The following is a 25,060-nucleotide window of genomic DNA, read 5'->3' on the forward strand; positions in this document are numbered from 1 at the left end:
TAATGTCGCTTATCTCCAATACTAACAGTTTTATACCCTTTGATGACAAAGGGATTAACTATAATATATAATTTAGTCTTCAAATTTTTTTTAGTAATCAAGTGTTCTAATTTGATTTTTTTTCTAGTTTTGATAATCACATCATATTTGAAATGAGACTGTATAGCATCTTCTAAAAGTAACTCTGTCCTTTATTGGGGTTCTGGGAGAGGGTTTATAACAGGCCTCAGTGACTGCTTGTGCAGTCTGGATGCAAACATTTAACATATTTTTTTGTACCGACAGTGAAACAATTGACTTATGTGCCTCTGTGTAAAGTGTGGACACAGCAATCTACTAGTCCCCTGCTCTGCAGTATCCCATTCAGGACACTGAGTGGTTCAGTCACCTGGTCTTCAAGTGATTCTAATATTTTGCTTCAAACACTACTTTAATATAATGTGGTTTCTGTTCTCTAGTTTGTCTCTGAAGTAATGGTAGCATCCTTGTAAAGTACAAAGTTAGGGATTAAGGTGTCATACCTGGAGAAGGGAACAGCTACTCACTCCAGTGTTCTGGCCTGGAGAATTCCATGGACTGTATAGTCCATGAGGCCTCAAAGAGTTGGACACGACCAAGCAACTTTGGGCCTCCCGGATAGCTCAGTTGGTAAAGAATCCACCTGCAAAGCAGGAGACCCCGGTTCAATTCCTGGGTTGGGAAGATCCCCTGGAGAAGGGATAGGCTACCCACTCCAGTATTCTTGGGCTTCCTTTGTGGCTCAGCTGGTAAAGAATCTGCCCGCAATGCGGGAAACCTGGGTTCGATCCCTGGGTTGGGAAGATGCCCTGGAGAGGGGAAAGGCTACTCATTCTAGTATTCTGGCCTGGAGAATTCAATGGACTGTATAGTCCAAGGGGTCACAAAAACATGACTGAGCGACTTTCACATTCACGTTTCAGCTCTATAAGAATCTTCCTAAAGCTTGGCTCTGCTTTAGCTTCTCAAGCATCAGTATGGACTTAGTAGTCGTTGTTGCCTGTATTTTTTAGTACTAATCAAGTAATCCTTGAAACACATCTATCCTCCCCATTTTATATGTGAGGAAACTGAGGCACTGACAGTAATAAATAACCATCAGTCACATTTATTGAAGTGCAGAGTTGGGACCGTTAACAAGGACACTGTAAGAATGATTGATTATATTGCTTGAAGACTAGTATGCTTCAGCGTGATGGATTTGAAGAACAGAGCCTACATTGTCTGAAAATCCCGTTGCCCTCTCCAGTTCTGAAATGAGTAATACCCTTCATCAGTGGTTGGGAAGTGTGATTAGGTCAGAGTCGTGGAGAGCGAGGTAAGGTCGGGCCAGGAGTATTTTGAGCTCTCTAGTGGTTAACCTTGAGATTGTGCCACTGATGCTTACTATTCTGATACCAGTCATCTCTCCCACAAACCCGAAGCCTCCTTTCACTCCCACTGGAATTTGGGCTAAGACAGCCCTTCATTTCTCTGCTAGGTACTGGTCTTGAAGGTAGGTTGGGGTTTCAGGAGATGGGGTTCCACTTAGGGCTTTGATTCAAGCTCTGCAGCCTAATGACACGTCTTTTATCTCTCGATCACGGCTCCCTCATCTGTAAAGTTAGAGGGTTGAATTAGATGATTTTTATCACTTGTTTTTTAATTCTTTATTTTATCTGCTTTGGTTTGATGGTTTAAAGTAACTAAGTACTACGAAACTTCATAAAAAGTAACTAAGTACCACAAAACTTCATAAAATGCTGTTTACTTAGGAGATCAGCTGCCTCCCTGTGCCTTTGTAGAGGTATTTGGGAGTATGGATCCCATTATGTTTTCTTCCAGAGGAGTGGGGGTTGAGGGCCCAGGGAAAAGTGGTAGATGAGGAGAGAAACACTGCAGAAATGACTGCTTTATGGAAGCATGTTAAGTGATTTATGATGGTATCATCAATAGTCACAAATATAATTCAGATCTCATGGTTATGAGTTCTCTTCTTTGAATCTTTGAATTAGCTGTTTTTCCCTTTTAGAAAACATCAGTTCTGCTAAAGGAATCTCAGTCTTTTATTCTGACCCCTTGCAATTTCTTTTGAACAGATTAGGTTAGTCTGTTGGGTTGTATTTCTCTTTTAAAGACAATAATTAAAGCCATGGCTATGCCAGCAGTATTTCAGAATATGCTAGTCAAGTAAACATCTTTAAAAGTCCTTCAATATTTAGTTGAGACTAAATTTACAAACACAATTATTATGTTTTTCTGATTTGGTACTTAGATCATTTGGGAAATACATATGTATTCTTTCCATTAATTGGTATTGTTAGAAGTAAATGGATTAGCTTACAGGATCTGTGAGTTATGCTTGAGAAGTTACCAAATTATAAAGTGATCATTTATAAATTTTTTCAGATTTTAACAAATAGCTTGTTATAGCAAACCAACCAAAAAGTAAAATAACTGGAAAAGATATGATTGCTTCACTACCTCTTTCATAAATGGTTGGATGAAGAGACAAATCTATCTGGGAGTTTAGGATTGAATCTCTTTTTAAAAAATCATTTTAAAAATGACAGAGTTGATAAGAGAACATCTGGCCTCCTTCCTTTGAACTTATCTGATATCCTGTCATGTGCTAGAAATCGTTGAGGTTTTTTTAGAAATGCCAGTAATGTTTATGTCTCATGCTTTCCCCTCCCCTTTGCATTTTGAATTTGTATTTAGTTTTGGTGGCAGGTGGGGCGAGGGAGAATTTTGGAAAGTGAAGATAATTTTCAAAACAGAATGTGAAAAACTTCCATTTCATTAGATTACCATTTACTTAACTATTAAGGAAGATGTGTTTTTAGTGTTTTGTACTTTTGGTCAGTTGTACCTTTCATCAAGAAGGTTTTATTTGTATTTATTTATATTTTTATATCGTCTCTGAGACGTTTCAGTAACTGTTTTACTAGTTAATTACAAGTAGTATGCGATGGTTGAATGGCATCACCGACTCAATGGATGTAACTTTGAGCAAATTCCAGGAGACTGAAAGACAGGGAAGCCTGGTGTGCTGCAGTCCATGGGGACGCAAGGACGTGGACATGACTGAGAGACTGAACAACAGAATGCTGTAATTAATTGTTGTGCAATTTTGACTGTATTTCTTCTAATTAGATTGTATATACTTTTCTAATATCTATGGCTACGTGGGCTGCAGTCCATGGGGTCGGTCGCTAGAGTCGGACATGACTGAGTGACTTCACTTTCACTTTTTACTTTCATGTATTGGAGAAGGAAATGGCAACCCACTCCAGTGTTCTTGCCTGGAGAATCCCAGGGACGGGGGAGCCTGGTGGGCTGCCGTCCATGGGGTGGCACAAAGTCAGACACGACTGAAGCGACTTACCAGCAGCAGCAGCATGGCTACGTGATGTCCCTGTACTTATTTTCATAGTCTGTATTTTACTATTGTCCCCCCTTTTTAGCGATGGTTGGGAGAACTAGAGGAGAAAATATTTCACTTGTTAATGAAATGTTCATTACTACTTTTTTAAAGAACAACTTTGGTCTCAGATGAAGTTAAGAAAAAAAAATAATATGAGAACTACTGTGGTTATTTATTCTATACAGTTAATTGTTTTCCCAAATTCAGTTCTCTGCTTTAGTTTTTTTTTTACTGTAGACACATGACAGCTATTTGAGACCCCATCCATCTACTCTTGTATAGCCTATTATCGTCTCCAGTAAGAATTATGTCTCCATCATCTCTAAGGTAATGGATTACTGTTCCCAGTGTTTCAGAGTACTTCATGAAGTTTGTTTCTATTTGCTTAGCATAGTGCAGACTATATAATTCCTCCCCTATCTTTTGTGATTAAAAAAAAAAAAATTCAAATTAGGAATCTTCTGGTCTATTGAAGTCCATTCCTAATACCTTTTCTTCATTTAAAGATATGTGAATGCAGAAAATAGGTGAAGTTAGAGAGGGGATTGTGTATAATACACAGTGATGTTTTGCCTTAGTATTCTTGCTGCTACTGCTAAGTCACTTCAGTCGTGTCTGACTCTGTGCGACCCCATAGACAGCAGCCCGCCAGGCTCCCCCATCTCTGGGATTCTCCAGGCAAGAACACTGGAGTGGGTTGCCATTTCCTTCTCCAATGCATGAAAGTGAAAAGTGAAAGTGAAGTCGCTCAGTCATGTCCCACCCTTAGCGACCCCATGGACTGCAGCCTACCAGGCTCCTCCATCCATGGGATTTTCCAGGCAAGAGTACTGGAGTGGGGTGCCATTGCCTTCTCCAAGTATTCTTAGTAAGGTTTAATCAAATCTTGTAATGAGTTTAGGTCATTATTGATAGGTATTTGATTTAATTTGTTAGCATAAAACACAATTTACCCAGAGTTTATCCTAAGTTATTAGTGGTGGTGAGTGAGTTTGCAACTAGGTTAGCTTCACCTGCATTGTGAGATCTTTTAGAGACTGGGGTTTGGCAGCAAATTGGGTATTAAAAGTAGCTGAATATTGCCTCTAAATTATAGCTTTTCAATTTGTACATTAATTTGAATTTAATTTGAAAACTGCTTTATTATTAAAATGGAATTTAATAGAGAAACAGGTTTGTTTCATTCACTGATCAAAAGTAAAGGAAAATGCTGCCTGGGAGTAGCTAGGAAAGGGGGGTTTATACAGTATAGGGATTTTTATTTTCTCCAACTAGGATTCAGATCATGTAAAACACATGTACCCTTTGCACAGCTGAATGGCATGTGGGTCGCTGAACTGCATGTGCGTCTCAAGTTTTATTTTAAGAAAAGTAGTTGCACTTTTCTGTGTTTAGAATCCGTTTTCTAGAAACCTAAACAGACTTGAGGAAAAGGAACGCTTGCTCTTCTCCCAGCCCGGTGCCTTCCAGGACTCCGGAGACAACTGTCTCTTTTGGAAAGAGCTGTGTTTATACAGTGGCCACTGTAATACTTGACTGTAGCCGAGGAATCTCATTCCATTCCTTCTTTAGCAAGGGAGTGCGTTAAGGAGTTTGGCATGAGGCAGAGTCCTCTCAACTGACATTTGAATCACTGAATAGTCCCTTGTCCTCTCCATATTGGAGCACACTTCGCAGTACAAGTGTTTCAGGCAGTTGTTACCCGGCTTAAAAAAACCTCGAAGTTACTCTTAACTTTTAAAGGTTACTTTTACATTTCTGAAATTTCTCAAGTTCTAGTTGACACACTTTGGATTAATCCTTTATACGTGTGGGCTAAAAGAAGTATTTTTATGCAACACATATGTAGTTCTTATAGAAAATTTAGAAAATGAGAACACAAGAAAAATTTCACTTACCCTGTAATCTACCAGTTTTAGTGTATATATACATCTTCTCTCTGTCTTTTCTCAGAAAATGGAATTAATGTTATAATTTATTTTTAAAAATCATGTATTACATGTTGCATCCTAAAATTCAGTCAGGCACTGATAACCTAAAAATGGATTTGCATGACTTCTGTGCAAGAGATAGAAATAATAGAAAATAAATGTTCTGATAACTAGTCATTAAAATACTACGTTGCCCTTCTGAAAAAGGCAGTTTGAAGGAATACATTACTATTTTGTTTAACTACCTTCCCCCATAATAATTTGTTTGACTTTTCTTGGTTTCTTTAGTACTTCTTTCTAGGCCTGGCCATTTTAGGAACCATGTGTTTGCTGAATGACTGAAAGAAGGTATAAATCAGTAATACCAGGTTCCAGAGTAATTTCTAGAAAGATCCAGGTCACCTTAAACGATAGTAAATCCTTTTTGATGAAACCAGTATTGTACAGTACAGTTTTCTTTTTTAAATCTGTTATTGGAGTATTGGATATTGGTATAGGTTTTCTTGAGTATTGGAGTCTGGATTAAGATGTCACCAAGATTTCTTTTCCAAAGGAGGGTTTTCTTAAAGCAATCAGTTTTTGTCTGACACAAAATGTTTACAACTTGCTTTTAAGATTTAGAATTCCATCTCTACCTCTCAATATTTTAAGATAATAACAGCACATTCATAACTAAGTTATGATATTCTTAGAGTGGTATTCAGTAATTACAATGCCTATAACTTTATGCTTCATTTAATGTAAATAAAGTCTGCACTTCTATGTAGCAAGATGACATGATAAATATACTAACTTGATGGATACAGGACCGTGTGAATTCTTTTTTCTATCCTTTTCCCTTTTTTATCCTAAACTTAGTCACATGGGATCCTTGAACTTTGTGTGGGGATCCATTTGGCCCACATTTAGTTGGGTTTATGGGCTTCCCTGGTGGCTCAGCTGGTAAAAAAACCCATCTGCCAATGCAGAAGACACAAGAGACATGGGTTCGATCCTTTATACTTTAATTCTTTTCATTCCTCCCACTATGGGCAGGTGAGGTAAACTTTTGATGTGTTGATTTTTTATTTCCATCAATAGTGATAGATTTATGAAGATCACCTTTTTGCTGTTTAGCCGCTAAGTCATGTCCAACTCTTGGTGACCCCATGGACTGTAGCATGCTAGTCTCTCCTCTGTTCATAGGATTCTCCAGGCAAGAATACTGGGGTGGGTTGCCATTTCCTTCTCCAGGCGCTCTTCCTGACCCAGGGATCAAACCTGCATCTCCTGCATTGGCAGGCAGATTCTTTTTACTACTGAGCCACCAGGAAAGCCCATGATCACCTTCCCAGGCTTATGAGGAAAGAACCGGGACTTGAAGAGTTGGCCGGGCCTGTTAAATCACATCTCTTCACCCCGTAAGAACAGGAAAAGCAGAAGGGAGCCCCCTGGTGGCTGTGAGTTTCACCTGTGGACTAGTCAGCCAGGTTTTGGATTCTCTCTGCTCTGCAAATGGCAGCCCACTCCAGTGTTCTTGCCTGGAGAATCCCAGGGATGGGGGAGCCTGGTGGGCTGCCGTCTATGGGGTCGCACAGAGTCAGACACGACTGAAGCAACTTAGCAGCAGCAGCAGCTCTGCAACTGGTTGGGTAACTTAAGGCAACTTACTCAACTTTTTGAGGCTTAAGACAGGTTAGTGAATGTAAGTGCTTAGATGACTAAGAGTAAGGGAATTCTTTAATTAATTCACTGATGAATCTGTACTATGATGATGACCTTAGTCCAGTGATTTTTCAGCTCTAACCCTCTGTGTTATGGAAGATGAGGAGAGGCCGTTGAGCTTACAGAATAATTGTGAATATTCAACAAAATGGCATATATAAACCATATGCTGAGTGTGCATCCAATAACTATAAGGTGGAAAAAGTAATCTACGTTGGAATTGAAAACCTTTTAAAACGAGAAACAAACTGCTAGAAGCAGTGCCGTTGGAATGTGATATGCTTGCATCCTCTGGGTCTTAATCCCTCCCTCCTAAGACTGGCTGGTGTACGTAGTTTTATCGCAGCAGTATGTGTTCAGATGATACGTTTGATACCCAAGGATGATCCTTTTTATACGAGCTTACCCATGGAAGCCCTCATTAACAATATTAATGATTCTGACATGGAAATCAGAACTTGGAACCATTTTCCACAAAGCATAAAAACATGATTTAGCAGGGCTTGCCATGGGAATGACTCTTTGCAAAGCTAAAGCAATCCCTGGACTTGAAACATGATGCTTAAAATCTGATTATGAACTTTAATTAATATGTTTTAGTAAGTTGGCAAGTCAAAAAGCTTCCTCAGCTGATTTTAAAGTTACTGCAGCAGTTTTAATTGAAAGAGTTGATAGATATACAGTTTAATTAAAATGATTTAAATAGGCAATCTAAATAATGAAAAAACAGATCGACAGTTACTGCATAAGAAGCTTTCCCTTTAATCGTTAACTTATGATCTAATTCAATGCAATATAATTATATAATTTCCTATTTATAATAAGACTTTTAAGTAGTCTCTTTTTGTTTAGTTCTCATTGTAATGTAATTTGTTTCATAAAGTTGTACTTCGATCTGGCACTGGAAGTAGTTTCATATATATTAATAAATACTTTTGAATATTAAATCATTGAAGCTGTCAGTTGTTTATCCATTGACTCAGATTAAATGAAAGAGATGAAAGTATATCTAAGCTATAAGGAGAAAATGAAAGAAGAAGGTTATACTGGCAAAACTCTTAAAGGACTGTTGGTACTTAAGTTTGACTTGGCTTTTTATTGTGTGCATTTTAAATATGACTTAAAATTCATAGTTAGGGAAATTTACAGTTAAAATTTTTTTAATTCATCGCTTTCCTTTATTGTCCCTCTGTCACTGTGTTTATTCTGGACCTTCCCCCCTGCCCCCCACCGGCCATATACTTCTGTGTTTGTACTTCTGGTGTTTGAAATAGAACTAAACCAAATCAAGGTTGTACTCTATATATACAGTTTTATAAAGATTTATATTTTTGCTCAATCTGTATATTGTTGACACTGTTCCTTATAAATAATAGACATACCATTTTTTAAAGCTGTGTCATATGTACCGTAATAAATTAGCCATGTCCCCTTTTTGTCCTGATGCTATGAAACATGCTTAATGTTTTAATGACACAGAACAGCAAGGTTTTTGCAGCATCAGATCTTTTACCCAGATCCCCAAATGTTGGGAAAACAACAAAACCAGTTTTTTCCATCTAGTCTCTGCATTTGTGCATTCTGTTGAAGACAGGACTTTCCCAGGAAATGGCAGGCTGTGTTGAGTTTCCCTCGTGCGTTTCTGCAATCAGAGGACACAGCCAGAGACTCAGAGGTGTAACAGAATGGCTGGAGCCAGACTCTTTGGGATTGAGCCCCGGTTCCACCAGGAATAAACTTAATTGTGTGACTTTGGGCAGGTGGCTGACATTGTTTCCTCATCTGAAATAGACATGGTTTCCTCATCTCTAACTCTATTAAACTAACAACCCACTTCTTAGAGTTTCTAACTCTATTACCCACTTCTTAGAGTTTCTGTAAAGATGAAAAGATTTGAGAAATACTTGAAATCATAGCTGGTATATCGTGAACTCTATATAATAGATGAATTTGCTGTTTTATAATAATATCACCATTACCACTTCACTTGACTTTGCTGTGTTTTTAGTCTCAAATGGCTTCTCACAAAATAACACAGCAAACTCTTGCTTTTGGAAGACTGGGTGATGGTCGCAGTAGGTACCATGTTGCTCACCTTTGCGACAGGACTTACTCTTTTTAGCCATGAGAAGACAGAGCGGTACACATTGGACTGTGCTGTATGCTGATGTGCTGCATAGGGGCTTGCGTGGCCTGTGGGGGTTGCTTCTTAGTGGACTCATTTTGCCCTTTTTTAAATTTATCAAAAGCATGGGATATTTATCCTATTTGTGTGCTCTTGAGCATTTAGTGAAAGTGTATTACTCTCTTTTTAGAAGTATAAGTTTTTTGTTTTTTGTTTTTTTTTTGCAGAGAATTTTTGTCTGCAAGACTATTAAACATGACTCTGTATATATTTTCCTTATGTTTTATACTTACCAACACCAGTAAAAATACATGATAATATCTTATATTCTTGAGGTGAAAGGAAGTATGAAACTTTTATTTGACTACCAAAAGCATTTTTTCTGTGTCATTCCCTAGGTGGACTGTATAGCCATTTTAGCATCTGAAATGTCTTTAATTTAACAGACTCTTATCTCATTTGTTGCTGTATTTTAGTTAGCAATAACTATGTAATTTTGCCAACTAATGCAAAAACAGGCAGGAACATTAAATATATATATATATTACATATTTATATTATGATCTACTGTACTTAACGTTTCTAAAAGAACTAAAGAGTTTTCATTTGTTAGATACTATTGCATGTCAGATTGGTGCAGTCATTTTCAAGAGTGGTTAAATTTCAGAAATAGAGCTTTTTATATCGAGAAACTCATTTTATCACCTTTGCACATTAATGTTATCAAGGCAAAACTTGAGTGATAGCAGATCTTTCTTACATTTACAGTAAATTTAGAAGTTACAGTGTAAATAGATAAATAATTGGATTGCTGTTTAAATCTTTAGCCCAACATAACAAGGATTTTCCTATGGACACTCCAGGATCTCTCAAGGTGTTGTATTAATAACATTATCAGTCTGAATCTTTTGTTTAATGAAAATGAGATTAAAAAGAAAATTCAGAAAAGTTTTTATCACTTAAAGAAGAAACATTACATATTCATTATCTCTGATGGACATCTTTTGAAAAAATTTGGTAGATTTACAGAAAAGTTGAGCAGCTAGTACAGAGTTCCCATATGGTCCCCTGCCCTACACAGCTTCCCCTATTATTGTCTATTTGTTGTAATTGATGAACTAATATCAATATGTTCTTGTTGACTAAGGCCCATAGGTTACTCAGTTTCTTGGTTTTTATCCAGTGTGCTTTTTCTGGTCCAGGATCCTACCCAGGACCCCACATGACCTCTAGCCTTCATATTTCCTTAAGTTACTCTGGTTTGGGACTTGTTTTTCATACTTACTTTGTTTTTTGATGAACATCTGTTTTTCAGCACATCCTTAATAAGCACCCATTTACCAGGCCCTTAACAAAACAGGCAACAAATCCATGCCCTCAAAAGATTTAGTTTTTAGGAGAGAGCTTATCGTTTACTCTTTAAATTTAAAGACGAATGCCTTGTAGCACATTACTAAGCACATTGCTATTTAATATGACAATTGAGTGACTTCTGATTTTTCCATAATGAGCAGAAAAAAATGGAGTAACCATTTGCAGATTAACTGCAGAAGCATAGCTGTTGTATCTCTAGTCTGTAGAAGACAGCTGTTCTTTTTAAGTGAGTATTGTTTTTACATTTGAGAAAACATTTAGTTCCAAAAGAGTTACTCTGTTTATGATGAGACTATAGAAATGGAGAAAAGAATGGTCAACCCCTTGTTGCCTTCAGGGAAAATATCATCAAAAATTACAGTTGAAGTTTTTCTGGTGGTTGACTAAGAAGCTTTTCATACAATTGCTGCCATAAGCTTGGTTGCAGCGAAGTTTAAAAAAAAAAAAGGTATGATGATATGGTATATCCGAGATGAGGGTAGGGTTTGCAAGTTTATGTTGCCAAATTGTTGCTGATTGTAAGTAATTTTTAGCTGGAGTAGCTAAAGAAGCTGATATAGCAGGGTTTTGTTGAAAGCTTTGGTACTAGAACTTGGAACCAACACCTGTTAAACCAAGAAAATAGGAAAATTCCAGGAAGAAAAGGTATTCTCTGGCCATGGGAATTTGAATCAGTTGAATTATTTTGGGCACTATAGTGACTACATATTATTTTATTTCTGCCTTAAAGATTGCTGTGTTGAAAGCATCTTGCTGACCGGTGGGAGCTGGGGAGACTGCTGGCCGTTCCTATCCAAGGCCAGTGTTCAAGTTAACAGGCCATCAGCCATCAGGGATGGGCAGCAGAAAGTAGTTATTTTTGGAAACTTTTATTTACTTTTGGGCCACTTACTTGAGCAACTAACACTGTACCCTACAGCCTTTGAATAATTGGACTGTGTAAGGAAGATGCCATCGGTACCTGTCTAATCATGGGCCTGTTTAAGTATATGGACATGAGTGAAACCTTTTTGAAAGAAATTTTGCTGTGAGCTGTATTTTCAGCCACATTGGTCAAGCTCTTTGAACAGTTACATTGTATTTTTTTCTTTCAGCTCTATTTTTCCACTGTAGGCACATTTAAAATCAGTTTCCCATAGTGACATCTGGTGGTAGTTTTGAAATCCTAGAGAGTATGTTAGGAATGATAAATATTTTTATTTAATAGCTCCAGATTTCCGGCTTCTTTCAAATTTTTCAGCTTTTAACAAACTCCCCCTGAAAATGCCTTCCTTGTATTCTTGAGATTGGAGAAACTAGGCATCTCTTGCTTCCGTCGTGTTTCATTAAAGCTGATAAATGATTCTTAGAATATTGCTGGATGGTGCGTATATACCAAGCTTGTCTGAACTTGTCTTCTGTGCTCAGAATGCACAGTGTCAAATCACACAGCAGCATCCTTACCTTGCCTGCTGCTTGTGCGCTGTAACCTTTTGACGAGAAAGGTGTCATTTCCACCATAGCCATGTCACTGGCTTTTTCTGGTACATCACGGATGATCTCGTCTGGCTGCAGGGAGCTCTGCCGCAGCCCTGGGCTATCACTTCTTTGTCTCTCACAGCCCAGGCTTACAGATCATCTAGCTGGTGCATGCCTTTGTTGCTCTCCCAGAAAGTGAAAGAGGAACAAAAAATAGGCACAGAGAGAAAGGTATTTGAAGACAAGAGGGAAATCATTGGAAGTCAGCGTATGGATGTATATATGTGCCAAATAAAATGCAGTGTGTTGAAAAAAAAAATCTCTTTAAAACCAGAGTTTAGGTATTTATAGTTTTTGTTGGTTGTTTCAGGAAAAGGGAATTTATAACCCAGTGTGCAGGAAAGTAGGAGTTATTGAAAGCTGGTTTGGTAGAAGATCGTGGACTGAGAAAAATGGGACTGGGTTTAGTTTTGAGAATGAGCACAGTAGGTCGATTCACTTCCAGCAACACCTGAGAGTCTCCGGTGGTTGTTTTCCTGTGTTAAAGGTACCAACGAAGAAGTCTTCATGATGGAATTTTGACAATTTGTTTCTTTTGCATGAGGTTAAGATAACTGGAGTTACAGAAGAGAGCCATCTATGCATGCTAGCTGCGGCTCTAGGAAGGATGGGGGAAAGAAGGGGGACAAGTGTACAAGAACTGAATAATGACTGAAGGAATAAGGGATAAGTGAGTAAGGACTGAAAGAATAAAAAGTGCTCCGGCCAGATTTCTAAGTAGTTGCTTTGTTGGTTGTCTCAGCAACCAGGATGCCTATAAAGAATAACTGAGATTCTGATGAGCCCCTGGTTAAGGAGGTACCTTACTCTGGACTCTTATAAACCCTCTGCCAAAGTATGGTCTATTCCCATCTACGCCGTGCTTTCAGAATAGTGGCTCGAATTAGAATCTGCAATTAAAATAGTCCTTAGGCAGTGGACCCTGGATCTCTGTGACCAAGCGGAGCCCTGGAATCTTCTCTGCTTTACTGTCCTTTAAGTTTGGGAAGGACTCTTACCTCCACAGTGGGAAACTGGTTGTGGGGTCTCATCATGGCAGCCCCCGCCCACGTCCGTGGTAGCCAGCACCCCTGCTGTGGTGGTGTGTGTGACAATGAATCTGTGGCTAATGATAAGAGTATAGCCTGATGGTGAAGAGCCAAAGTTCTGGAATCAGACTGGCTCATTCACATCTCAGTTCCAGCTCTTTAACTGTTGACTGACTCCTTAATCACTGTGCTTCTCAATCACTCTTAAGGCTAGGGCCATTTGCTTACTTTATCTAAACTTCTGCCTCCTCGTTTGTGAGGCTTGGAAGAAAATCAAATGATTCCTGTGTTCTTTAAATGATTTAATGCATGTAAGCACCTAATGAAGTCCTTGACAGGCAGTAAATCCTTATACTATTAAATTATTATAGCAAATTTACTCATTTTATTATCTAAGCTTTTTTTTTTTTAAAGAAGAGATTATTCAATATGCCCTCCTTTCCCTTTGGAAGTTAAAAATTCACCTTATTTTTTAGTTACCTATCAGCTGTATTAAGTAATTTTGCTCTTTTACAAGGATATAATAAAAGACATTAAAACATGAACATCTCAGAAGTCACTATATGAAATATCCATAAAGATAATCAGTCCAAGAATTCATAAAATAGGAACACCTGAGTGTCTCACTTAGGCGTGTTTAATTGCTAATTCACGCAATTCTAGTTTCTCCCATATTTGAGTAGAGCGGCTTTGGTGTCTCACTTTGAACTGATGGTAATATCTGGTGATTTCCTGGATTTTGACACCTCCAGACTGTGGCTCTGCAGTCAGGCGCAGACAGGTGAGCTCCCCCTCAGTTGCTAGGTCGATTGGGAGAGAGGGCAGTTCCCAGCAGAAGCATCCATCTCATACATGCGCACTGCAGTCTGGACGCTTTCAGACCAGACTCCACGTGGAACTGGATGGAAAATCAATAGCTGTTTTTGTCTGTGATTTAAATCTTGTAATGTATTTGCATTTTCTGTCTCTTTTTTCCTTCTACCCTGACACTAAAAAAAAAAAAAACCTATTGTATATGAACGAACACTTAATTTACTCCTTCTGAATACTGATCTGCAAAAAAATGGATAGAACAGCATTGACCTGTCTTTTCAGGGTTTTCACAGTAAATTTGGTTGACTACACCTTTGTCATACTAACGGTAAGACTGATGGGATTTTGTTGGTACCTGAAGTCAGAGATTCCTGGTGTTTGAACTCCAGCTCTGCCATTTCCTATGCCCCTGGGAAAGCCTCATCACTTTTAATCTGAGATTTTCATTCACAAAATGAGAATAATAACACCACATATATGGGAAGATTAGATATAAGGAGTGAATAAAATAATGCATGTAAGATAGTTATAGTGCCTGATATATAGTAAAGACGGACAAAACTTTTCCTAATTATTGTTATTAAATGCCTACAAATGACGTTGAGAGGGAGACACAGCTTTAAAAATGAACGAGTTAAGGATTAGCATTCAAAAGAGGTGAGTACAAGTACTGTGTATCTGTCTTGAAATTTTCTAATTATGCTTCACCTGCCAAGTGAATTATGTTGCATTTTCATGACATGGCAGAAATGAGAAGCATGTGTGCATTCATTTGTTTATGTAATCCTCTTAGAACATTCAGTTATTCCCTGATGTCCTTTGTTATCAATTGATGGGAGCGATAAAAAAGAAAAACTGGAAAAGATTATTTTCCCACGGTTACTCAGGGCGCTCTTCTTTCAGGCTAAAAACAGATATAATTTTGCTAATTTAGTGAACAGATTCAGTATGCATAGACTCATGTTTAGACAAGAGAAAGAAGAAAACATGTTTGACTTATCTGCTGCACAGACACCAGCTAGCTCCTTTTTTATTTAAGAGTTCTGAGTCTTTGTTCTATAGTTTTAGGAGATCCATTTTGAGGGTTTGCTAAGAATTAATGAAGCAGTAGTCGTAATGCTTCTGAATAGCAATACATATTCATTTTATGGTAATCCACTTCACATTTTAATATTTAGGTTTGCTCTTTATAAGTTGGTAACCTTTGGGGAAGGGTTAGATATAATTATTTAACATGTAAAATAAAGGAGGTCTTTTTTTATATTAATAACCTCAGATAAGCATATATATAAATTTACATTGTGATCAAAAAATAAGAAATCCAGATGTATATTTGGTCAAAATAAATACTGCTTCATTTCTGAGCACAGATTAAATTAATATTTGTTACTTTTTCTATAGTATTTTGCATTCAATGGAAAACTTTAGGGATTCTAGAGTTGTGCTAAGTCGCTTCAGTCATGTCCGACTCTGTGCAACCCCATAAACGAAGCCTACCAGGCTCCCCCATCCCTGGGATCCTCCAGGCAAGAACACTGGAGTGGGTTGCCATTTCCTTCTCCAAGGCATGAAAGTGAAAAGTGAAAGGGAAGTCGCTCAGTCATGTCCGACTCTTAGCGACCCCATGGACTACAGCCTACCAGACTCCTCCATCCATGGGATTTTCCAGGCAAGAGTACTGGAGTGGGGTGCCATTGCCTTCTCCATCTAGAGTTGCAGGATTTCCAAAATTCAACCTGGATCATATTGAACACTAAAAGTAGCATTAATTCACAGTGATGCTCTTTGCTGTGGCTCAGATGGTAAAGAATCCTCCTGCAATGCAGGAAACCAAGGTTCAGTCCCTGAGATGGAAAGATCCCTGGAAAAGGATATGGCAGCCCACTCCAGTATTCTTGCCCAGAGAGTCCCATGGACAGAAGAGCCTGGTGGGCTACAGTCCATGGGTCATGAAGAGTCGGACATGACTGAGTGACTAGTACACATACACAGTGCTTAAGAGAAAAAATGCAGTGATGTATTTTGGGAAAACCAAAGGACAAGATTATACCATTGAATAAAAAGGTGGGGTGTGCCCAAGACAAACGGATATTTCTGCTGTTAATCATCCTGAGACTGAGTAAGCCTATGAGTGATTTCAGGGTCTGGGCCAAGATGTTACAGACATTCTAGCCATCTTCTTAGTAATTTTATAGCTCTACCTCTTACTAGCTGACTTGTGTCCGAGTTTGGGTCCATATGAGGACGATTCTGTATCAAGTCCAGTTAAGATATACATTCATTCTTGTTCATTCATTTAATAAATAGTTATATAAATAATAAATAGTAATGTGCTGGGTAAACTGGTATTTGACACGGAGGCTGTCTGCCCCTATGGAGCTTGTAACGTGGTGAGAGCACTGATGTTTGTTGCATCTTGATTGTGTTGCCATTTGTTTAAGGCAACACAATCTATTTAGGCAACACAATTCTATTAAAAGAAACAGAAGGATTTCAGGATGTAAGAGACCGTATTTGCCCATTCATTTCTTTGGGCTGTTTTGAGACTTAAATCAGATAACTTTTGTAAAGCAAAGCAGTCCACATAGTGCCTGGCACCTAATACTAATGATGACAGAAACTTCTATACGAGTGATATTATGTGCTGAATGCTGTATTGTAATCACCGTAAGTGTATTAGTTCATTTAATCAACATACTGTTGTTATCCCGTTGTATAGAAGAGGAAACCAAGACAGAGAGGTGAGGGAGTTTGCTTAAGATGGCTTAGCTGTGAGCCTTGCATAAGTCAGAGTTGTCGTGTAGGCTGACACTTTCCCACGGTGACAGGTTGTTATTGTTGTTGACATCGTGCTTCATGCTTTTCTTCTTCCTTCGCTAGGTGTCATAGAGACTTCAGATCGGCTGGACCGCGAGTCGACCTCTCATTACTGGCTGACAGTCTACGCGTCTGATCAGGGCGTGGTGCCCCTGTCCTCCTTTGTAGAGGTCTACATAGAGGTGGAGGATGTGAATGACAACGCTCCACAGACATCAGAGCCTGTTTATTATCCGGAAATAATGGAAAACTCTCCCAAGGATGTATCTGTGGTCCAGATCGAGGCATTTGATCCAGACTCTAGCTCTGATGACAAGCTGACATACAAAATCACAAGCGGAAATCCACAGGGATTTTTTTCAATTAATTCTAAAACAGGTATGTGTTAATACTGTTATGTATGAAATATTCATGCTTGCATGCTCTTGATTTGGGGAAATTTAAGAAATAAATTTCTTTATTTGCCACTTTTCTTTCGTTTTTGATAAATCATTTTCCTTTAGAATTATTCAAGACAAGCTTTTATTCTCTGATGAAAATTTAGCCCTATTTTTTTTTTCCTTTCAATTTGCTTTTATAAAACTACTTTGCTTCTTAGTAGAGTTTCATTTGCAGGTGAAAAAGCAAATATTGTAGTTTTGTTAATAGCTCCTAAATTTAGTAATGTATTTTAAACTTAACTGCAGATTCTACTGCTGCTGCATTTTCCAAACTCTCCATTTTATGAAAACTATCAAAAGAGTTTATTTCACAGTACTTTTTTTTTTTTTTTTAATGTTGTTTTGGAATTTTTCCATAGAGTAGTGCTGTGTGTCTGCAGGCAGTAAAGGATCAGAAATCAGTAATTTTCAAATTGGGAGCAAATTCTTGAACTCACACATCAAATTTTCCTTCTGACCATTTTTTTTTCTCTGAATGTCCAACATTCTAAGAAGGTAATTCCTTGACTCCAAAGTCCTTATAAACTACGAATGTTTGAACTTTTACATTTGACAGTGCATCAACTTTTTCCTTAAGTCTTGGTTCTCTTTATCCTATTTCACATACACAGAGGTTCAGCAGAGCTATCCTTTGTGTAGTAAAACGTTAGCTACCATTTATGCATGAAAAGTTTGCAGGTGGAGTTTACAGGCTCTCTTGATCAGAGTTAAATAGGAACTGCCGCATGACACCAAGAGAACAATTCCTTCATAGGAGATAAAACTTCTCTAGAAGGAGGTCATGGGCCTTTGGACCTCGACTATGCAGTGAGTCAGTACTTTCCATAGAGTCTAGTTTCCATAATCTAGATTATGAAGAGGTAGATTTATAATTTACATACCTCTGTCAGGACTTGCTTATTATGTCTTATTTGGGGGAACTGTCCTGTTCAGTTATTGAGTTGTCTATTTGATATATCAAGGAAATAATATATAAAAACCAGAATTAAGAAGGCATTCTCAGCTTCCTTGCCAGTCTTTGTTATTCCTTTTTTTTTTTTTTTTTGTACTGTTCTTATTTTATAATTTACTTTGTTGAACTTAAAAGGAAGCGTTTTTAAGGTGGAGAGAAGCTTGAGTTCAATATCCATGTACTGAAATGCCTGTAGAAAGATGCTTGATAAGGGAGCATGTGTGTATGTAATATTTTGTGTCTTAAAAAGTATGTTAAAAAATTAGTTTTCAAACCTCTTGTCACCAATTCCAACCTGTCCTATAGACTGTCTTTCTTGATGAGTACAAGTAAACAAGATTGATTTTTGACTATACTTTTGCCTTGAGATTAATATGCTCATGCTCTTTGGCCAAATTCCGATGTGTTCCTCTGATGGAGATTAAGAGTGAGGTTTGGATTGTTAGAAAACCAGTAGCTGATAAGAATGATTGAGCCCTATAAGAATTTAATTATGTGGGAGAGAAACAGGACTTGAGGGTCTTTGCTTTTGGAAGTATTAGGAGTAGGATGCCAAGAGGGTTTCTTGAGCCCAAGAATAAGTGCTGGAACTAAGAGATTGTACAAGAACACCCTGGTGGTTCAGACAGTAAAGAATCTACCTGTAGTGCAAGAGACCCTGGTTCGATCCCTGGGTGGGGAAGATCCCCTGGAGAAGGGCATGGCAACCCACTCCAGTATTCTTGCCTAGGGAACCCCCATGGACAGAGGAACCTGACAGGCTATAGTCCGTGGGGTCACAAAGAGTCACACTCGACTGAGTGAGTAACAATTTCACTTTACTTTTTCAGAAAGATTGGAATTAGCAATACCTCTGGTTACTAAAGGCTTGTTTAAGCAGTGTCTTTTATACTGTTTCACTGCATTACTCATAAGTCAGTTCAGTCTCATTTTTGGGGAAATAAAAGGAAAGAACTAAGAGCTAAAAAATTTAGAATGCACTGTCAAATATAAAAGAAGAAAGGTAAAATATTTATAAAAATTTCAGAGGATGATTTCACAGTCAAGAAACTATTTGATTGAAATGGGGGTTGGTCACAGACCTTGAGAAATCTAGAATCCACAGCCTTGAGGTGGTAATTCAGGAACATAACCACCCCTTTTAAACAGTTGCTTGATTGGTTAGATTTTAAAATGTTTTCACTTTTTTTTATGTCATCTCTCTTGTAGATTAGATTAAGTCCTCTGTGAAGAGACAGGCAAGCAGGCTATACATAGGCCCTTTGGAATATCTGAGCAGATACCATATGTCTGGACATAATGTGTATTTGAGGAGAAGGAGAAAGAAATTGAGAGAAATTATATAAGTTGGAGCTACTGTGGGGAGCCTTGAAACCTTGGTTATCTGTCTGCAGCCTCTGAAATGAAGAAGACGCTGCTGTTGTGTTATGTCTTGAAGAAACGGGATTAATGTGACATCGCCACTCCCTTTAAGTCTGTCTGTTCTGACAACTCTTTGGAAAGGATGTCTGCTGAAACCTCAAAACCCTTCCTTATCTTTGGGGAGAAGAAATCCCATTTCGGAGTCCACAGCTAGCTCCCAGACCCTTGGGCAGTATACAGATCCTGTTGATAAAACAGTGAGGAAAAATTCATGCAGATTCCCAAGAGGTTTTATTTATTTATGAGTTGAAGGCAGATAACAGTGGAGAATAACTATAGTTAGCACTCAGGAATATTTGTTGTGAAGCATGTAGTAAACTGTGTTTCGTAAAAATGTCTGATCATTCTACAAGTCACCTAAGTCTCTAAAAGTCTAGAAATAACCATATGTTAGCATGGGCACTGGAAAAGAAGATAGTAAATATACAGCCTCACAAGGTCCGCCTCTGGATTCTTCTGTTTCCGCAGCTCAGCAGATAATTTGGGCATGATCTTCAGGGTCCAAATGTAACGCCTCGTAGGATACATGTGCCTCGAAACTTTTAAAGCAGATTGACTTTCAGTAGGCTGGTCAGGATCACTGGGGGCCAGATTGTGATAGCTGGTGAAGACAGTCAGGTAGAAGAAAGTTCCTGTGATGTGCTGACCCATCACACCACCTGGGTCCCAGAATCATGTTGCTTAATTATTAATGGCAGAGTGAGAAAATCACTGGGCTGGAAGGCATGAGATGTGGGCAGTACTGAGGTTTACCTCTGAGATCTTGGAGAAAACTGGCTTCCAGGTCCTTATGTTTTATGATTAGGGATGAGCATCTTTGCAGCTGGGAGAGATGCCACGGCCTCGCCCATGTGCATGTGTAAGTTACCTCTGCCTGTTAACACTGCGTGAGATAAGCAGGGTCTCAGTAGATTGATAAATGCATGCCTTTCCTTTGGATGAGCAGATCTGATGGAGTAAAATGGGTCTACTTGCTTCTGAGCGGTGAAGAGAAATTTAGAAACCTGGTGATTATCACAACATCCAGCAGACTGAAGGAAATCTGAATTCATTGCCATTCAAATCATTTTTTACACATCAGATGTTTACTGAGCCGCTGCTGTCTGTTCAGCATGTTAAGAGATGCTCTGAGAGTTGGTAGTCTGCGTGCATGAAATAGCAGAGAGAGACAGGTGAATGTGAGATGTGTGCCCAGGTGCTAATAAATGCCTCTGGAGGAAGTGGGAAAGTGATGATGACGGATGTGGTGGTGCAGTAAGGAGGATGAGGCCCCTTGGAAAAGTTAGTGTGCCGATACAGCAAGTAGTCAAGTGGATGGAGTGAGAAGGGGTCCGGGGGTGTTCTTCATGTTAGGACAGTTGGAAGGAGTGGTGAGGCCAAGAAATCCGGTTCGATGAGTGTATGAGAGAATGGCTGTGCTTGGTGGAAAGGCGTAAATACCAGAAGAAGGGTTCAAGGATAATATTTATGTTATTTTTATAAATAATGACCTATTTTGGAGAGTCTCTGTGCAATCCCTTGGAATGTTCTGTATAAACTTAAATCAGATGACCTCACTGAGTCCTCCTAGAGAGGAGGAAACATCCCCCCAGAACCTTTCTCTCTCCTGTTGTCGTAGTGGGACGCCTATTTTTTTAAAACGGAACCAAAAAACCTTGTCTAGGACTGGGTTTGATCAGCTGAATTGGAGGTTCTCAGTGACAAGTTTGGATGAACATTTTTAAATGTATTTTGTGCCTGGAACTGCCTTTCTGCATCTCAGATGGTTCCAGTTATGTTGTTTATAGCTGGGGTGGCAGGGTGTTGCCTTTTAACAGAAGGTACAAGCAAAAGTGACTTGATCTAGTTTTCTTTTCTAATACACACTTTTGTTAACACCAGAAGTTCTTATAGCATTTTTTGTTTGATTATGCTCAGTATCAGGGTAAATCTGCTTCTTTTAACAAAAATCATGCAGTTGCTCGAGGTGGGAGAGAGGCAAGAGCACAGAGTGTTAGATCGTCTGAGCCCTGGCAGCCTGGCTCCTGTACACACATGCGTCACAGCTTCCTTTGCAGAATGTCAAGGACAGAGACGAAGGGGGCCCGGACAATGGGGACCAGTGTGCACTCCCAGGCTCCGCTCTCCACGGGGAACCTCAGCAAACTGGAGCCGCCCCAGCAAAGTGCTTTCTAGTCAGTGCTATCAACTTGAACTTTTGAGGTCCGATAGGTTCGAACGGTGGAGCCTGATGGGCTGCTGTCTATGGGGTTGCACAGAGTCGGACACGACGGAAGCGACTTAGCAGCAGCAGCAGGAGCAGGTAGCTTACAGTTGGCATGTAATTTCCAAGTGTTCATTTGGGGCCTGTGCATGCTTTAGAAACGACTACACTTTTATTCCCTTATCTCTGTGTTGGTATTTTACAAGTTTTGGACACAAAGCAAGTATTGCTCTTTACTTTTAAAAAAGTTGTATTGGAGTGTTGTTGACATGCCATCAATTGCACATAGTTAAAGCCTGCGATGGGATGAGTTTTCACACAGCTACGCAGCCATGAAACCATCGCCACAGTCAGGCAGCAAACCTACCCACCTCTCTCCCTGAGTTCCCCAAGCCTCTCCCTTCTATTGCTGTCTCCTCCCGCCCCCAGGCAGCCACTGATCTGCCTTCAATCACCGTATGTTACTTTGCCTTCCCTAAAATTTTCTATAAATAGACTCACAGAGTATATACTTTTTTTTTTGGTAAAGGTTCTTACACTCCACATAACTTTCTTTTGAGAGTCACGGATGTTGGAGCGAGGACCGGGGCCCACTGAAATAGTTCATACCAGGCAGTTCTAAACCTGCTTGAACTCCAGCATCTTGCCCTTTCCCCGGAAACCGTAGGGAAGGTTTTGACCCATTCTTTCTCCTGCTCCTCCTGCCTCCTGACTGACCCCGATGCAAGACCCACTTGGCTGCAGTGAATAATAAACTGTCTTTTCAGGGACAGTAGTCTTCTGATCTGGTGGCCTTACCATTCTTGAATAATAAGAAAGCCTACATTTTCAAGCACTTTGAGGCAACTACTGCTTGTATTTCTTTTACTCATGTACAAACAAGCATGTGTTATTTTTTTTTTTCTTGTCTTTTTCACAGGGGTGGTAGCATACTGAACACGGTGATAAATATCTCGGGTTTTTCCCTTATTAGCATTAGAGGCTGTACCTTAGGAAAATTACTCTATTGTAGTCATTGATGGGCTTGCCACATGATTATAAGAATACAGGTACATATCCATGTACCTTTCATACCCATTTCACTGATCCACTTACTTTACACTATCTAGTAACTGTTTATGGGTTTTTTGATTTGTTTTTTTTTTTTTTTGTATCTTCCCATTCACTGGGGTACATCTTCCTATTTGGGAACAAACACTGAAAAAGAAATTTTTTATGATTAAACATAAATTCATCAGAAATGTGTATTAAGTAGAGCTGTCCTTTTTAAATATAGAGTGTGTTTGTGGATGTGATTTCTGTGTGTCTGCAAGAACATCTTCAAAGGGTTTAGGGTCTTTGACAGTTATTGGATCTGTTTCCATCTGTTTAAAATTTTAAACGGTTTAAAAATTTCTTGAGGCTGTTTCAGCTTACTGTTTTCCTAGCTGTTCCTTTATCAATTCTGGTAGAGTTAAGATTTCATGTGTTTTGGAGCCTGATCTCTACTCTAAATCTCTTATTATTAGATCTGGAGCACGTGGCACCATTGGAATCACAGAAGCCACAGATTCCCTCTCTTTGGGCTGATTTCTGTGAGACCGTCACATGCTTGTTACCTTTGAGACTTGACCTTGAAGGAGACGGCCCAAGAGAAGCCAGCAGCCCTTGGCCTTCCTTCTTTTGCTGCTCTTCTGTGCTGTGTTCTGATCTTTCTTGTCCCACTCTTCCACCCCTGACCTCACTTTTAGATCAGGCTGAAATAAAACTTTCTCCAGAAGCCAGAAGGGCAGTGACAAGTGTAGCTTATTAAGCATGTGGCACTTTATATATTACAGCAGCCTCAGGGAGTTGATCTTTACAAGAAACCCTGTGAGATGGGCAGAGACTGCAAATGCCAGCAGTCTGCTGTCTTCTGCATTTGTGTTTTTCCCAATTTTCAAGTAAATTATATAACTTCAGTGGAGAAGGAAATGGCAACCCAGCCCAGTATTCCTGCCTGTGAAATCCCACAGACAGAGGTGGTGGGCTACTTGTCCATGGAGTCACAAGAGTCAGACACGACTGAGCAACTAAACCGCCAGTACATCAGGCTTCAGGGAGAGGTAGAGGCCACCTGAGGTCAGAGCCAGGAAGACATGAGTTTCATAACCGCTGCTTCGGGATGCAGGATCCCATGTTCACTTGATGGGCTTTCGGGTTTGGGATGTACATGCGGTTTTGGATCTGTTTTTTTTTGTACCTTCTCTTTTTTTGCTGAATTAGATGATGGTTGCTTTTTAGGCAAATCTTATTTCTAGTAATATTTTCAGACCGAAAAGCACAAAGCTTGTAAATAACACTAAGTGTTTAAACTTGTTTTATTAACCGCGTACGGCAAGGATCATTAAACCTTTGCCGGGAAGGGCCAAGTCTGAAATAATTTCAGCTTTGCACGCCACACAGTCTCTGTCACAGCCACTCAGCTCTGTCACTGCGGAGTGAAAACCGCCCTCGACAGCAGGGGAATTAATGAGAATGGCTGTGTGTGCCCATGAAATTTTATTTATGAGCATCGAAATTTGAATTTCATGTACTTTTCCTGTGTCACAATATATTCTTTTGTTTATTTCTGATTAAGGATGTAAAAGCCATTCTTAGTTTGTAAGCTATACAAAATCAGTTTGGCAGTAGTTTTCTGACCCTTTATATGTTGATGTATTTACTAGTTGGGCTGGTGGTACTGCTGATTTATTTCTGAGAGGGTAGAATACTTGATATTCCTGAAGTAAGAATTAAATTTATTTTCCATTACTCCAAGCAGTGAATACTTTAAAAAAGATGAGATCTGTATTTTGCTTCTCCAGGTTATTAAAATTCTTCTTTAAAGAATAGGAGTAGAATATTAGTTACCAAAGTTGAAATCTCAGAAGACATTTATCAAGTTGATGATAGACTATTATTCAGATCTCTTCTACTTTGAGAAATAACCATTTCTTGTTAGAAGATAAAATATTTTCAAGTTTTGAGATTTTTCACACTTCTTTGTGCTATTATATTCTGTTAAAAAATATTTCAGAGCTTGAAATTCCAGCTCTCACAGTTGATTTTATGTATATTTATCAAATCTTTACCATTTTCTCCATTTTTGTTTATTCCTTATTCTGCATTGAGATGTTCATGCTCAAATTAACCAAGTTACAGCTTCATATGCTTTGTAGAGGACAACTTTATACAGGGACCTTTTATTCATTGATTTACATGCTGAATAGATAATGTAGGGTTATTTTATGTTCAATGTAAGAAATGTTCTTTAATTGCAGATAGAATAATGTATATGTGTGTATATAT

At 38.8% G+C, this 25,060-nt stretch overlaps 1 protein-coding gene across 8 annotated transcripts in view; it reads left to right on the top strand.

Annotated features, from left to right (window-relative positions):
- Positions 1-25,060, top strand: part of FAT1 (FAT atypical cadherin 1) — a 127,718-nt gene that overhangs the window by 48,384 nt on the left and 54,274 nt on the right. For 7 of the 8 annotated variants that reach the window (XR_008710122.1, XM_055567326.1, XM_055567329.1 and 4 more), the window contains one exon: positions 16,798-17,112. Coding sequence is in view for 7 of the 8 variants with exons in the window: in XM_055567326.1 (XP_055423301.1) it covers positions 16,798-17,112 (315 nt within the window). In the remaining variant the exon portion in view is untranslated. Of the gene's footprint in view, positions 1-16,797; positions 17,113-19,335; positions 20,265-25,060 lie in introns of those variants that run through there. The other variant, XM_055567333.1, reaches the window with a different exon arrangement.

This window comes from Bubalus kerabau, chromosome 2, assembly GCF_029407905.1.
Source record: "Bubalus kerabau isolate K-KA32 ecotype Philippines breed swamp buffalo chromosome 2, PCC_UOA_SB_1v2, whole genome shotgun sequence".
Taxonomy (NCBI): domain Eukaryota; kingdom Metazoa; phylum Chordata; class Mammalia; order Artiodactyla; family Bovidae; genus Bubalus; species Bubalus kerabau.